General features: G+C 48.4%; 1 protein-coding gene across 2 annotated transcripts in view; it reads right to left on the reverse strand.

Annotated features, from left to right (window-relative positions):
* Window positions 1–13,038, reverse strand: part of STAT5B (signal transducer and activator of transcription 5B) — a 39,025-nt gene that overhangs the window by 7,207 nt on the left and 18,780 nt on the right. For both annotated transcript variants that reach the window (XM_080923674.1, XM_080923673.1), the window contains exons 4-15: window positions 12,693–12,782; window positions 11,346–11,520; window positions 9,723–9,853; window positions 9,382–9,533; window positions 8,784–8,939; window positions 8,235–8,414; window positions 7,779–7,866; window positions 7,579–7,701; window positions 5,487–5,579; window positions 1,982–2,188; window positions 325–419; window positions 27–157 (exon numbers count right to left, since the gene is read on the reverse strand). In XM_080923674.1, the coding sequence (XP_080779800.1) occupies window positions 27–157; window positions 325–419; window positions 1,982–2,188; window positions 5,487–5,579; window positions 7,579–7,701; window positions 7,779–7,866; window positions 8,235–8,414; window positions 8,784–8,939; window positions 9,382–9,533; window positions 9,723–9,853; window positions 11,346–11,520; window positions 12,693–12,782 (1,621 nt within the window). The remainder of the gene's footprint in view (window positions 1–26; window positions 158–324; window positions 420–1,981; window positions 2,189–5,486; window positions 5,580–7,578; window positions 7,702–7,778; window positions 7,867–8,234; window positions 8,415–8,783; window positions 8,940–9,381; window positions 9,534–9,722; window positions 9,854–11,345; window positions 11,521–12,692; window positions 12,783–13,038) is intronic.

The raw sequence follows: 13,038 nt of genomic DNA on the forward strand, positions 1-13,038 counted from the left end.
TGTCTCAAAAGGGGCGAGGCACTCACGAGAGTCAAACTTCCAAGCAATGGTGATGCCCCCGATTTCCGAGTCGCTGAAGCGCAGCAGGAAGGTCCCATCTGGCTTGTTGATGAGCAGGTCGTGGGCCTGTTGCTTGTTTACGAAACCCAAGATGGCCCTGGATTAGAATCAGAAGCAGAGGGTGACAACGTCAGAGAGAAAAACCTATGTATTCTAGTGCCGACTTACAGATGATTGCAGTCCCAGCAACTTGGGAGATGGAGGCAGGAGGATTGCTTAAGCTCAAGATCAGCCTTGGCAACATATAATAAAGATGATTCTCACCCATCGTTCCAGTGAGGCTTGAGATGTTTTTTTAATACTTCCATCACACCATCGAACCACTGCCAGAAAGTGTAATTCCGTCCTGGCAAATTCTCCTGGTTGGGACATAACAGTGAACAGGAAGAGAGCCACAGTGGCCGTTAGAATATGAACTGCATGTGACAGAGGCACTTCAGAGTCTGCTGTTAGGGGACAGTTGTACTGGGCTCTGTCCAAACACCCTCCACATGCAGCCTGCTAAGGGTTGGCTTGTTCTGAATTAACTTTGACTCTAGACATCACCCAAGAGCACACAAGACTTAGTGGCCTTGGTATATGTGAACCCACCCCCTGTTACATAGAGCAAGATGGCATTGAGGGGAACAGGAATCTCAGGGACAAGGACCAGCTGTTGGAAGGATAAGACTGAACTCTAAGGACCATCTGCCAGAATCGAAAGACTGAATTCTGGGAACCCAGCACCTGAGGAATAAAACTGAACTTTTAATTGATTTTTTTTTTTTTTTTGCCCTCTTGCAGGTTCTCTATAAAAATGCACAAGGAAAAGACAGGAAAGGTAGATTTGGCTCCAGATTCCACACTGTCAGTCCTCTGAATAAAGTGAAAAGCTTCAGACCCAGCTTCAGACTCTGGCTTGTGCTTTGTGGTGGGCAGCCCAGGCTACTTACAGACACTTCAGATGTAAAAGAAACCTCTCCTCTGTCAGAAGCATGCAAACATGCCTGTGTGACAGTCTCAGAGATAGAACATGGTGGAAAAGGGAGAAGCAAGGGATGAAAGCCACAGTGCTGGTACCCCCAGGGGACCCTGATAGATTTGGTGGACTTGCCTCTGGTTATTTTTGTGGTCTGTGACAGGCAGTACCACTGTCCCCTGGGAGATTCTGAGAAATGCACATTTTTCCAGGCTCACCCCAGACCTGCTATGAATCAGAGCCTACACTTTAACAAGATGCAGAGTGGTTCATAGATCTGACCTGAATTAGATCACACTAAGCCACAGAGCGGCTGACATCATACACACATTCCTAGTAATTATCAGCAAAGTACAGAAACCAGGTTCTGTGGGAGGCAGGGGCTTTACCACAATGTTTGCCACAATGTAGACCACTGAGGCCTGTTTTCCTGACCTCCTCTGACTATCACCAATTGGACCCAGAACCATTCAGACGACTCAGAAGCCACAGCTTTCTGAATGAAGGGCATCTGAAACTCTGGGGAACAGACAGAGCAGGGAGAAGTCTGACTGAAAATCAAAGCCATGACTGGATCACAGAGTTGCTTGATACTAGAAGAAACATTTCCTTTGTCTGTATCCCCTTCCGGGGGCTTGAGGGTTCCCTGGAAGCCTGAGCTGACATTCAATGTCAGAGCGGGTGGGTCAGAGCTGGAGAAGGAACTTGGCTTATGTTTGTTTCACTGTTTCCTTTATAGAGAAAGAAATGCATTAAGTACCCACAGGGCCCAGCTCACAGACAAAATGGAAAGAGGTCACTCTTTGGAAGACCTGGCTCTCAAACTGTCCATCTACACAAATGTTTCTGTGATTTTGGGAAGAGTTTCTGAGGAATATGAAGAACGGGCTCTGGGCTGGGAAAATCCAGCAGGCAACCATTTGGAAGGACTGGAGTAAGAGTCGCTGGTGGCCGGCCACTCACCCGGTTGAACTGGGACCAGGACACGGACATGCTGTTGTAGTCCTCAAGGTGGTTGCTGCTGCTGTTGAACAGTTTCTGTGCCAGGAACACGAGGTTCTCCTTGGTCAAGCCCCGGTTGCTCTGTACTTCAGCCTTGAATTTCATGTTGAGCGCCTCACACAGCTGCGGCCACAGCACCTTGTCAGGCACGGCGAACGGCACCCTGCCCTGAGAGGGAAAGAAGCCAGCATATAAGAGAACAGTTGCTCGATTGATTCTCCCAAACCACAAAGGAAAGCAGCAGTGGTTGGAAGGAGTTAGATTTGTCTTGCCAAACCTGAGCCTATCCAGACATTCATGGGGTGTCCCGTTCTGAGAGAAACACAAGGCTCTGCTTTAATGTTCTCATTCATGACACGCTAGAGGGCCACCCTGGCTTATGTGTGCTGGTTTGGGAGCTGCTGACCCTGCAGTCAGACTCTGGTTCTGACAAATAGGGACAGAACAAAGTACCACTAAGTTCTGGCTCATGATCTAGATTCACTGGAAGTTTAGACAGTAAAAACATGGCTAGGTGTGGTGGCCCACGCTTGTGACCTTAGCACCTGGGAGGGAGGAAGGGAGAGAGGGAGGGAGGGAGAGAGGGAGGCTCAGGAGTTCTAGGTCATTCTTTACCACATAGTGTTTGGGGTCAGCCTGGGCTATGTGAGACCCTATTTTTAAGAAAGAAAAAAAAAGAAAGAAAGAAAGAAAGAAAAAGAAAGAAAGGAGGGAGGGAGGGAGGGAAGGAAGGAAGTAAGGAAGAAAATAAAGAAAGCCAGCCAACAGAGAGACAAGTCTGGCTTTCGAAGTGAGCAGAGAGAGAGAGAGGTGTGGGGGGGAGACGGGGCACACACATGTTCGGCCCCAAGTGTAGCACTTGCCCTTGACACCTGCCAAGAACTCTAGCTCAAAGTGAAGCAACTTGGCATGGAGGAGTGGAAAATTTCTAGTTGGCAACTTTATTGAGAAATAGTTAGAATATGAACTTGTAATACACTGTTTCTCGTTCTACTCAGCTGGCTGGTCAAAAAGTGGGAGCGTGCAGTTAGGGCGGGAGGGATGTGGCCCGGTGCTCACATCACACCGAACAGTGGCTGTAGCTGCAGGCTTTCAGATACCCTTTCTGTAGGGGTGTGAGTGAAGGTGAGGCACATATGTGGAGGTCAGAGGTCAGCCTCAGGCATATTTTTTTTTTTTATGATCTTTCCACTTTTTAAAAAATTTATTACTGGGCTGGAGAGATAACTCAAGTGATTAAGAGCACTGGCTGTTTTGCAGCACCCACATGGCAGCTCCTGTAACTCTAGTTCCAGGGGATCTGATGCCCTCTTCTGGCCTCAAGGGCAACAGGCACAACGTGGTACACATATGCATATAGGCAAAACACTCACACATATAAGATGAAATATAAAAACTCAGGTCTCCTTACTTGCATGGCAAGCACTTTACTAAGCCATCTCCCAAGCCCCCTTCTTAGTTTGTCTGGGATGGGGCCTCATGCGGACCAATCTGACCTTAACTAGATAATAATATATAGGCAGGATAACCTTGAACTTCTGATCTTCTGACTCTACTTCCCAAGTGCTAGGATTGCAGGAGTGAGTTACCATGACTGTTCAGGGACTGACAACCTATCTATCAACTGTCTGTCTGTCTGCTGTACCTTGCTATTAAGGTTATAGTCTACCATGTCTGGACAGCTTCCCTGAGCTTGATGCAAAATGAAGTATATCCTTTTCTAAGGGGGAGCTTCCTCTTCTTATCCTGATCCTGGGAGACCAAACCATACCCTATCTGGGGAAGGTCATGTAATCCATATCCCCCAGCCTCAGCCAATGTAGCTTCACTCTAAGAAGAACCCCTTTCAACTCTCCAAGGTGTATATATATATATACACACATACATACATACATACATACATATATATATATATATATATATCCCTGTTTCACCGTGAATAAAGCACAAGCCCACCCTAAATAAAGCCTGGGTTACAGTGATGTCTGGATACCCTGAGGAGGGAGGAAAGAAAGGACCCAGAGTCACAACTGGATCCCAACACGAATAACACACCTATCCCCCACCTCTCTTTTTTCTTTCTGAGACAAGGTTTCTCTGTGTAGCCCTGGCTGCTCAAGTACTGAGTTGTACCACGATGTCAAGATTTCTTTATTTATTTTTGAATAGCGTCCAAAATGCCCTAGTTGCTAGCATAACCGAAAATGTAAAAATTCATATTATCTGGACAAGATTCCCTATCAATTATGCACTGCAGGGCACGTCAAGATTTCGGAGAGCTTTGTGGACGTCAGGGACAGAGAGGCAGCAATCTAATCCAGAAGGCTTATGAAGGCAGTGTGCTGTGGCCTTTTTTTTTTTAAGAGTCTAAACTCTGGTTTTGCAGCACACACAGAGGAGATCTCATAAAAACCCTGCCTTTGCAATGAAGCATGGTTGTCTAAAGATGACAGTTTGAAGAGCCAAGACTCACACTAGAGGAAGACAGACTTCGATGTGCCAAAAATGACGGCACTTTTAACATGCTTCTGCGAATTAAGTTCTATCAGCACGCAATAAGGATCCCTCCCCATGGAAATGTTTTGAGAACGTTCATCATGGGCTGGGGATTACAGTTCAACTGGTACAGTGCTTGCCTAGAATTAGAAGGCTCTGGGTTCTAGGCCCCAGTATGCCATAAAAGGTGTGTGTGTTTGGTGAATGTCTGTGATCCTGGCACTTGTAATGGGGAGAAAGGGGGAGGGAGGCAAGAAGCCTAGGAGTTCTTGAATGCACAGTGAAATTCAACACCAGCCTGGGGTACCACAGGAGACCCTGTTGGGGGGGGGGAAGGAAGAGAAGTGAAGGGAAGGAGAGAGTAAGAGTGTACAAATGCTTGTTAGCATGCTAGTATAATTCTGCTTTGGGAGGGGAGGGCACAAGCATACAACATGATTATCTGTTTCTTCAGACAAAGCACATCATTCTTCATGAGACCTGGGATGAATCACAGAATGAGACGTGGGAAGAACATCAGATGTTGTCCTAATTTACCGTCAAAAGACTGCGGCAAGTTCTCAGGTACAGTAAAGTCTAGGAAAGGCCTCAAACCATCTAGGGCACTCAAATATTTACAGCATGTTCAGTGTAACTGAGCTTAGCCTCATGATGGCGCCACGGAATACCATTTTACCCGAGTTCAGACAAATGAACTTTACATGGTCCCCATGGGAGGAGGCAGAGCCTGGATTCAAACCCTGTCTGGATGTCAAGCCCTTTCGTGTCTCACATTTTCTATTCTGCCTCCCAAGGGAAATGGCAGTGTGTGTGTATATGTGTGTATCTGTGTGTCTGTGTGTGAGAAAGACCACACACACACACACACACACACACACACACACACACACACACACACGAATGAACACAGGAGAGATTCATGACACCAGTCTTGACATCAGAAGACCCACAAACCACGGAATCCACTCACGGGCTCTGCAAAGGCGTTGTCCCAGAGGACAGTAGCTGTCGCGTTATTATCCTGGCTGCCGTGAACAATCACCACCACGGGGAGTGACAAGGTCTGGAAGACAGAGAAGGATTGAGCGCTGTTTTCTTCTCCCCCCATTTAGTATATATGAGTACACTGCAGCTGTCTTCAGACACACCAGAAGAGGGCATCAGATCCCATTACAGATGGATGTGAGACACCATGTGGTTGCTGGGATTTGAACTCAGGACCTCTGGGAGAACAGTCAGTGCTCTTAACCACTGAGCCATCTCTCCAGTCCCACTTTCTTTTCCTTTTGTCTGGTTTACTGCTCAACCCAGTTTCAGTGGTACACTCAAAGAAATGTCACCGGGAACAGTTGGGACATAAACTTAAAAGGTTGAGATATTTCATCTATTCATCTGTTTCTCTAACTCTCTAACAAGCTAACTCATCATTTTCCTTTTTGGGAAACAAACAAACAAACACAAAACTCTCACACTGTAGTCTAGGCTAACCTCATTTCAAATCATCATCTATCCCAGGTTGACTTCAATTTGTTTTTGTTTTTTTAAAAAACAAGTTCATATAGCATACACTAACCTCAAATTCCCTATAAAGCTGTGGCTGGCCTTGAACTCCTGATCCTCCTGATTTTACTTCTAATTCTTCAAATGTTGGGACCACAGGCATGCGTGTACTGCTGTCATGATCAGCTTTTATTTCAAACTTTTTTTTTTGGTTGCTTTTTGGGACAGTGTTTCTCTGTGTAGATGTGCCTTTTCTGAAACTTAACTCTTGAGGACCAGGCTGGCCTCAAATGCACATCTGGTAGACCAAGCTAGCCTTGAACTTACAGAGATCCATCTGCATCTGCCTCCTGAATCCTGATACCAAAGGAGGTCACCACCCCTGCTTGGCTTGATCCCTGCCTCAGGCTTCCAAGGCCTAATACTACAAGTATGTGCCACAGAGACTAGCTGTAAGGGTAGATGTTTTATAGGTGAGGTTGCTTAGATATTCTGAAGGATAGAACAACTTTCTCACAAGTACATGAAGAACAAGAGAGGAAAAAAGGAGAGATGGTAAGAAGACACTTCTAGAAAAGGCTACAGGAAGAAATGTTTAAAACATTATATGCTTGTAATTCCAGCACTAGACACTGACACAGGACATTAAGATCAAGGCTAGCCTGGGCTACAGGGTAAGTTTTAGGCTGAGCTACACAGTAAGACCATATTTCAAAAAAAAAAAAAAAATCCAACCCACTAAACAAGCAAATATAAAACCACTCAATCACAAAAAATCCAATCTTTTCCTAAATTCACACTGAGGGACTCCCATGGCTCACGTTTCAGGCATCTTTCTAGTTATTCCAGTATGTTATTGTTTGTACCTAAAGAGAATTCGAAAAAACAATAGCTCTAAGGATAAGGGTCTCTCCATCTCTTATCAACAATAAAAAGGAAGATACTATGCGGTCACAAATCTTTTGGCAAAACAAAATAAAACAAAACAAAAACCAGCATGAAAAGACACACAATATGATTACTGTATAAACAGACATATGTGTATATTATATATATGATCTGTACACATATACTGCAATATACATCACACACACTGCCCACGCAATACTGCACACAAATACATCTGACACACATACATGGTATACACCCAGCATTATCCACTCTGTAAATATGCATGCACACTGTGAACATACACTAGCACAGTATATACACACTACCCACGTTGTATACACCCACACATTATAACATGTTGTATATACATTGTATATACACATGCTGCAGGTATACATGCACAATACACACATACTGTATTATACACATGGTGTAAATACATTGCACACAAACTGCATACATATTATATAAATATGCACACACATGATCTATATACTACACATACTATCTACATTTTGTATACATAATGCTCATACACACAACACACATATGGCATACATGCTGTATATTTATTTGCACTTGGACTGAGTACATACACCACAGACATGCTATGCATATGCACACACACTGTCCACACACATGCATACACGCTGACAGGGAGAGGGCTTTACCTTGACTTGAAAGACCAGCTCGTTTCCACCAACACTGAACTGTGAGTCAAACAAGATGGTGAACTTTTCTTCCGTTACTGACTCTGCACCACGGCGGTCAGACCTCTTGATTCGCTTCAGGGACTACAAAGGAGAAGCAGAAGATGAAGAGGCCTGAGATTCTGAGGCAGCGGCCACTTTTGTCTCTCCCAAGTCCTCACCATGTTTCTGAAGTGGGCGCTGAGGGTGCCTGTGGCCTGGTGGTACTCCATGACACAGCAGTTGTTCAGGATCTCGCCGCTGTAATCGCTGCAAATCAGACAGAAGACTAGCTGCAGACACATGGGCACAGAGAAAGCTGCAGCCCGGAAACAAAGAGGGCCACTAGGAACAGCTGCCACCAAGAGGAACTTAGCTACCAAGACAAGGCACAGACGGGACTGCAACATGTCCTGCGGATGGGCATGCTGAGGCTCAGGAGCTGTCCAAACCTGAGCATCCTCCCCCGCCCACTGTGGCTCTAATGGTTCCTCTGCTGCTAATGCAATGATACCATCTTTAATAAAAAAGGCTCCACATTCATTCTCAGGTACAGAGAACAGACATTAGAGAAGATTTGTTTCTTCCATCTCATGGACAAGGAGAGTGACAAGTAGGGAACACAGAGGCGCACTCACTTGCGGGTGTTCTCGTTCTTGAGCAGGGACTTGGCCTGCTGCTCACTGATGATGGTCGCCTTCACCTGAGGAGGGTTCATATGCACATTCAGCTTCCCACCCACCAGCAGGCGCACGGTGGCCGCAAACTTGGTCTGGGTCTTCAGGACCTGAGGAGGCTGCTTCTCAATGATGAATGTGCTGCAGGGGACACAAGTGACCAGACAGATGCTGGCTCAGGGAAGAGAGAGCTGGGAAGCCAGCTAGGAGGGAGGGTCTTGCTGTGGGACCTGATGGGAGAAGAAAGACAGGCAGAAGGGGAGGGGCCTGGCCTTGTTCCCAGGGGAGGACATGGGGGTTGAAGACAGGTGTGAGGGAAGCTTCCCTCAGTGTCCCCAACACACATCGGGCCAGGACAGCCACAGCAGCAGAGTTATTGGAGCCACAGTGGGCAGGGGAAGGGCAGCTGAGCAGGACTAGGGCAGAGGTCTGGGTGAGGACAGCTCCAGGGCCTCAACATGCCCACCCCCAGGAACTGCCATGTCCCTCTGGCCAGGAGGCAGCAGTCACCTGGTGACCAGGGCTGAGATGATGTCAGTGATGGTGGCGTTGACCTCAGCCAGCATCTCCTCCACGGGGCCTGGGATGGGCAGCTGCTGGCAAAGATGCTCAGCCCTTCGGATCTGCTGCCGGTTCTGCCAGATGATCTCAGCCAGCTTCTCACACCTGCAAAGAGCCCGGGGCCTTCAGAGGGACAGTGGCTTCTGTTCCAGCCCAGGCCAGGGGAGGAAGATGCATGAGAGTCTTCCTCCTTCCCAACAGAGCACCCCCTCCCCCCCACCCAGAGGGTGCTGGCCTTGGCCACCGCTACCCTGCACAGGCACAGAGCACAGTCCCACTTTCCAAAAGCAGAGGGCAGTCAGGGTGGCCCCAACTTGGCACCACACACCTCAAGAGTAGCCCTGCCCATTCCAAGTCACCACTGTCCCTTGGGGGAGGTGGCACAGGTGTGAGGAGCCAAGTCCCACCAGGAGCCAAGATACTGCTAAAGTGAGAGCTGTCACACAGTGGGAATCTGCTGCTCACGCCAACGCAGGGACAGAAGAGGCAGCTGGCATCCTCGCCTGAGCTGCCCGAGCTGCCCACCCCACCCAGCTCTCAGCCTCACCAGGACTGCAGCACGTCCAGGCTGCCCTCGGGGGGACCCCCGTTCCCGGCCAGCTGCTGCCGCCGCTTCCACTGGATCAGCTCATCGTCCAGGATGATGGTCTGCTGCTTGCGCAGCAGCTGCAGGGTCTTCTGGTGCTTCTCAGCCAGCTCCTGTGTGAGGACACCGCAGCTCTCTGGCTCCGGGGAGCATTCCTCCGGGCCTGGCCCTCTCACACCTGCTCCACTCCAGCAGAGAGGGGACCTGCTCTCCCAGGCTCTGTCCCCCACCTGGTGCCCCGAGTCTCAGGTGACAGAGCCCCCCCTCCGAACCCCTCTCAGAGGGATGCAGGAACCACTAACCACGCGGTACTGCTGCAGTGTCTGTGCCTCTCGCTGCAGCCAGGTCTCCAGGGACACTTGCTTCTGCTGGAGGGCCGTCTCCCTGCTCATGCGCTCCTGGGGGTTCAGCTGGGCCAGCTGGGCAAACTGAGCTGGAGGAGGGGACAGGACACCCACCACCATCATTTCTTGTATTCAGTGAGAAGTCTGAAGGATCTCCCACTCCCAGGGTCAGACACCCCATCAACAGTAGGTCAGGCTTGCAGCCAGCAATGAGTGTCCCATGATGAAGGGGCTCTCTCAGAAGGTGGATCAAAGTTCTCCTGACTTGGCCTCTCCTGGCTGGGAGCAGGAGTTTGATGGGAGGCAACTGCCCAGTAATGCCTGCTTTTCCAATCACCACTCAGAGGGCATCCTGCCCTCCACACAGGGCATCAGGTTTGATGCTAGACTGTGTATAAAAGGCTCTGTGGTTTATCAGCTGGTCGAACTTGGGTAAATCCCTGTCTCTCCCATGCCTCAGTCTCCCATCTGTAAAGGGAGAATCTTGATAGCAGCCCAAGCGGGCTGCTCTGGAGACTGCTGCACGCTAGGCAACTCCCCCAACGGAGCTACATCCTCATTTTTCTTTTGATACCTTTCTATACATATGGACAAACCCCTGAGACACAAGTGGGACACAGAGCCATGTAAAGAGTCCTTGTCATCTCTGCTCCACCAAGTATGTCCAGGGTTGAACGAGCAAACCTTCCTGGTTCCTTGCTCCATGCCCAGAAAAATGCCAGAGAATTGGCATTATTGTTCCTTCCAGTGGCTCTTGAGTAGCCCAGCATCCTTACTCTGGTCTTGCCAAGAATTTGTGCATACTGGCATGTCTCACTGAAGTTCATGGCTGGCCTCTGAAAACCATGTCACATTGACCTTGTCCTTGCCCCAGGGACACACAAGCTGGGACAGACAAAAGCAACATTAAGGCAGCCAGGATAAGCCCGCAACTATAATTTATGCACGCCTCAGGGTACAGAGCTAAAAGACATAATTCTTTCTCAACGATTTATAATCTGGGAAGCCTGGGAGTCAGTAAATAATGTCAACATATCGACGTGACACGACCTTAGAAAACACAGGCTATGTGCCTGGGGGTGTGGGGACAGACGTCTCCTGAGGTTCTTATTTCTTCAATTGGTTTTAGATTTATTTCATGAGTATGAGTGTTTTGCATAAGTGTGTGTCTGTGTACCATGTGCTTGCCTGGTGCCCACAGAGGTCAGAAGAGGATATTGGATTACTTGGAAACGGAGTTACAGAAGGTTTTGAGCCACCAAGTGGATTCTGGGAATCAAACCCGGCTCCTGTGCAAAAGAAGTCAGTGCTCTTAATCACTGGAGCCGTGGCTCCAGCCCCCTCTGAGAATCTGAGACACGAATCCATGCATGGAGAAGGAAGCGTAGGTTTCAGAGGGAGCGCTGCTGAGGCTCCACAACTCTTGGAAGAATTCTCAAATTCTGTGTGCCTTAGAACAAAAGCTAGGGAACATTGTCCATAAGGCATAGAGGGTCATAGGAAAGTCTGAATTACTGCTTGCTAGGATCCTAGACCTCACTCCCACCCCCAGAGTGCCAGGGACTCCACTGGCTGCCTCACCTTGGATCCGCAGGCTCTCCTGGTACTGGATGATGAAGTACTCTTGGGTCTGCTGCAGTTTCTTCAGCTCATTCTCCGTGTCCTGTGTGATCAGGCGCAGCTCCTCAAATGTCTGATTGATCTGGAGGTGCTTCTGGGACATGGCGTCAGCAAGGCTTCCAGCTGGAGAGCTTCCCTGGGGACAGATGGGGAGGTCCAGGATGAGGGTGGGGTGGGGTGGGGTGGGGTGGGAGGAAGCCTTCGGTCTTAATCCTAGAAGTTAAATCTGAGGTCAGAAGGAATCACACCTGCCATGTGTGAGAATCGGGGTAGAGTGCAAAGTGTGTAGAGATGGGCGACCTGACAGGGCTCCTTCACAGTAAAAACTTCTGTTTCAGCTCGGGCCTCCACAGAGTGTCCCACAGAGGATGCACCCATTTCTTTAAGAAACTAGAACTCCACATACCCCAGGGATCACTTGGGTATTCCTTCTGATGATTATAATCCAGATTTCATATTCATTCATTGACCCAATGCCATGACTGACTTGGTTGGGAACACATTGGGAATAATACAAGGTCTGTGTTCTATCTCAAGGCAGTTTGGTGATGAAGTCATTTGCTTCTACCATGGATGAAGCCACACCCCGAAGGTTCTGAAGGCATCTGAAGCCCCTCAGAGGAAGTTATGGGGGAGGCATGCACAAGGCCCCCATGGATCTGGCTGTTTAAGTGGCTAAGTTTGACCCACTCCTTCAGTAGCTGGCCCAGAGAGTGTAAAGACATTTCTACTAAGTAATCTCCCCTGACTGAGCATGCCTCAACACAAAAATGATTTGCTTGGGGTTAAATTAGTTTGCACATGTTCACCTTGCTTTGTGGTTGTAACCTCACTGAAGTTAAAAAGCTCAGATTAACCCCCCAAAGAGACAATAGTTGTGATGGTTTGTATATGCTTGGCCCAGGGAGTGGCACTATTTGGGGGTGTGGCCTTGTTGGAGTAGGTGTGACCTGGTTGGAATAGATGTGTCACTGTAGGCGAAGGCTTAAGACCCTCATCCTAGCTGCCTGGAAGTCAGTATTCTAGCAGCCTTCAGATGAACTCTCAGCTCTTCCTGCACCATATCTACTTGGATGCTGCCATGTTCCCGCCTTGATAATAATGGAATAAACTTCTGAACTTGTAAGTCAGCCCCAATTAAATGTTGTTCTTTATAGGAATTGCCTTGGTCGTGGTGTCTGTTCACAACAGTAAAACCCTAACTAAGATACTAGTGCATATTGGGTCACTGCGACAAAGTGGGGTCCAAAAGGAAGTGGATCAAGAAGGGCTCCCTAGCGCGTCTCACACACCTATGGGCACACTCACATTGTTGGCCTCTCGGACCAGCCTCTGTTCGTTGTACAGAATGTGCCGGATACAGCGGACGAGCTCCATGGGGCAGCGGTCGTACGTGTTCTGAAAGAGGACAGCAGCAGACATCACTTTGCCCCACTCTGTTATGGGTTAACTCGGGACAGGGAACACTCAGGATAGACATGCGGCAATGGTGGAGCCATGGGTAGTACTGTTCCCCCGTGTGGGCAGGAGCGAGAGAAGGACATTATGGAAAATGCAGTTCCAGTAAGAAGATAAGGCTGCTTTAGTTTCTGAATCTTAATGGCAAAAGCACTACAGCAACATTCTTGGAAACGGGTAAGTTTTTAAAAGGCCA

This window comes from Micromys minutus (genome assembly GCF_963924665.1).
Source record: "Micromys minutus genome assembly, chromosome: 10".
Taxonomy (NCBI): domain Eukaryota; kingdom Metazoa; phylum Chordata; class Mammalia; order Rodentia; family Muridae; genus Micromys; species Micromys minutus.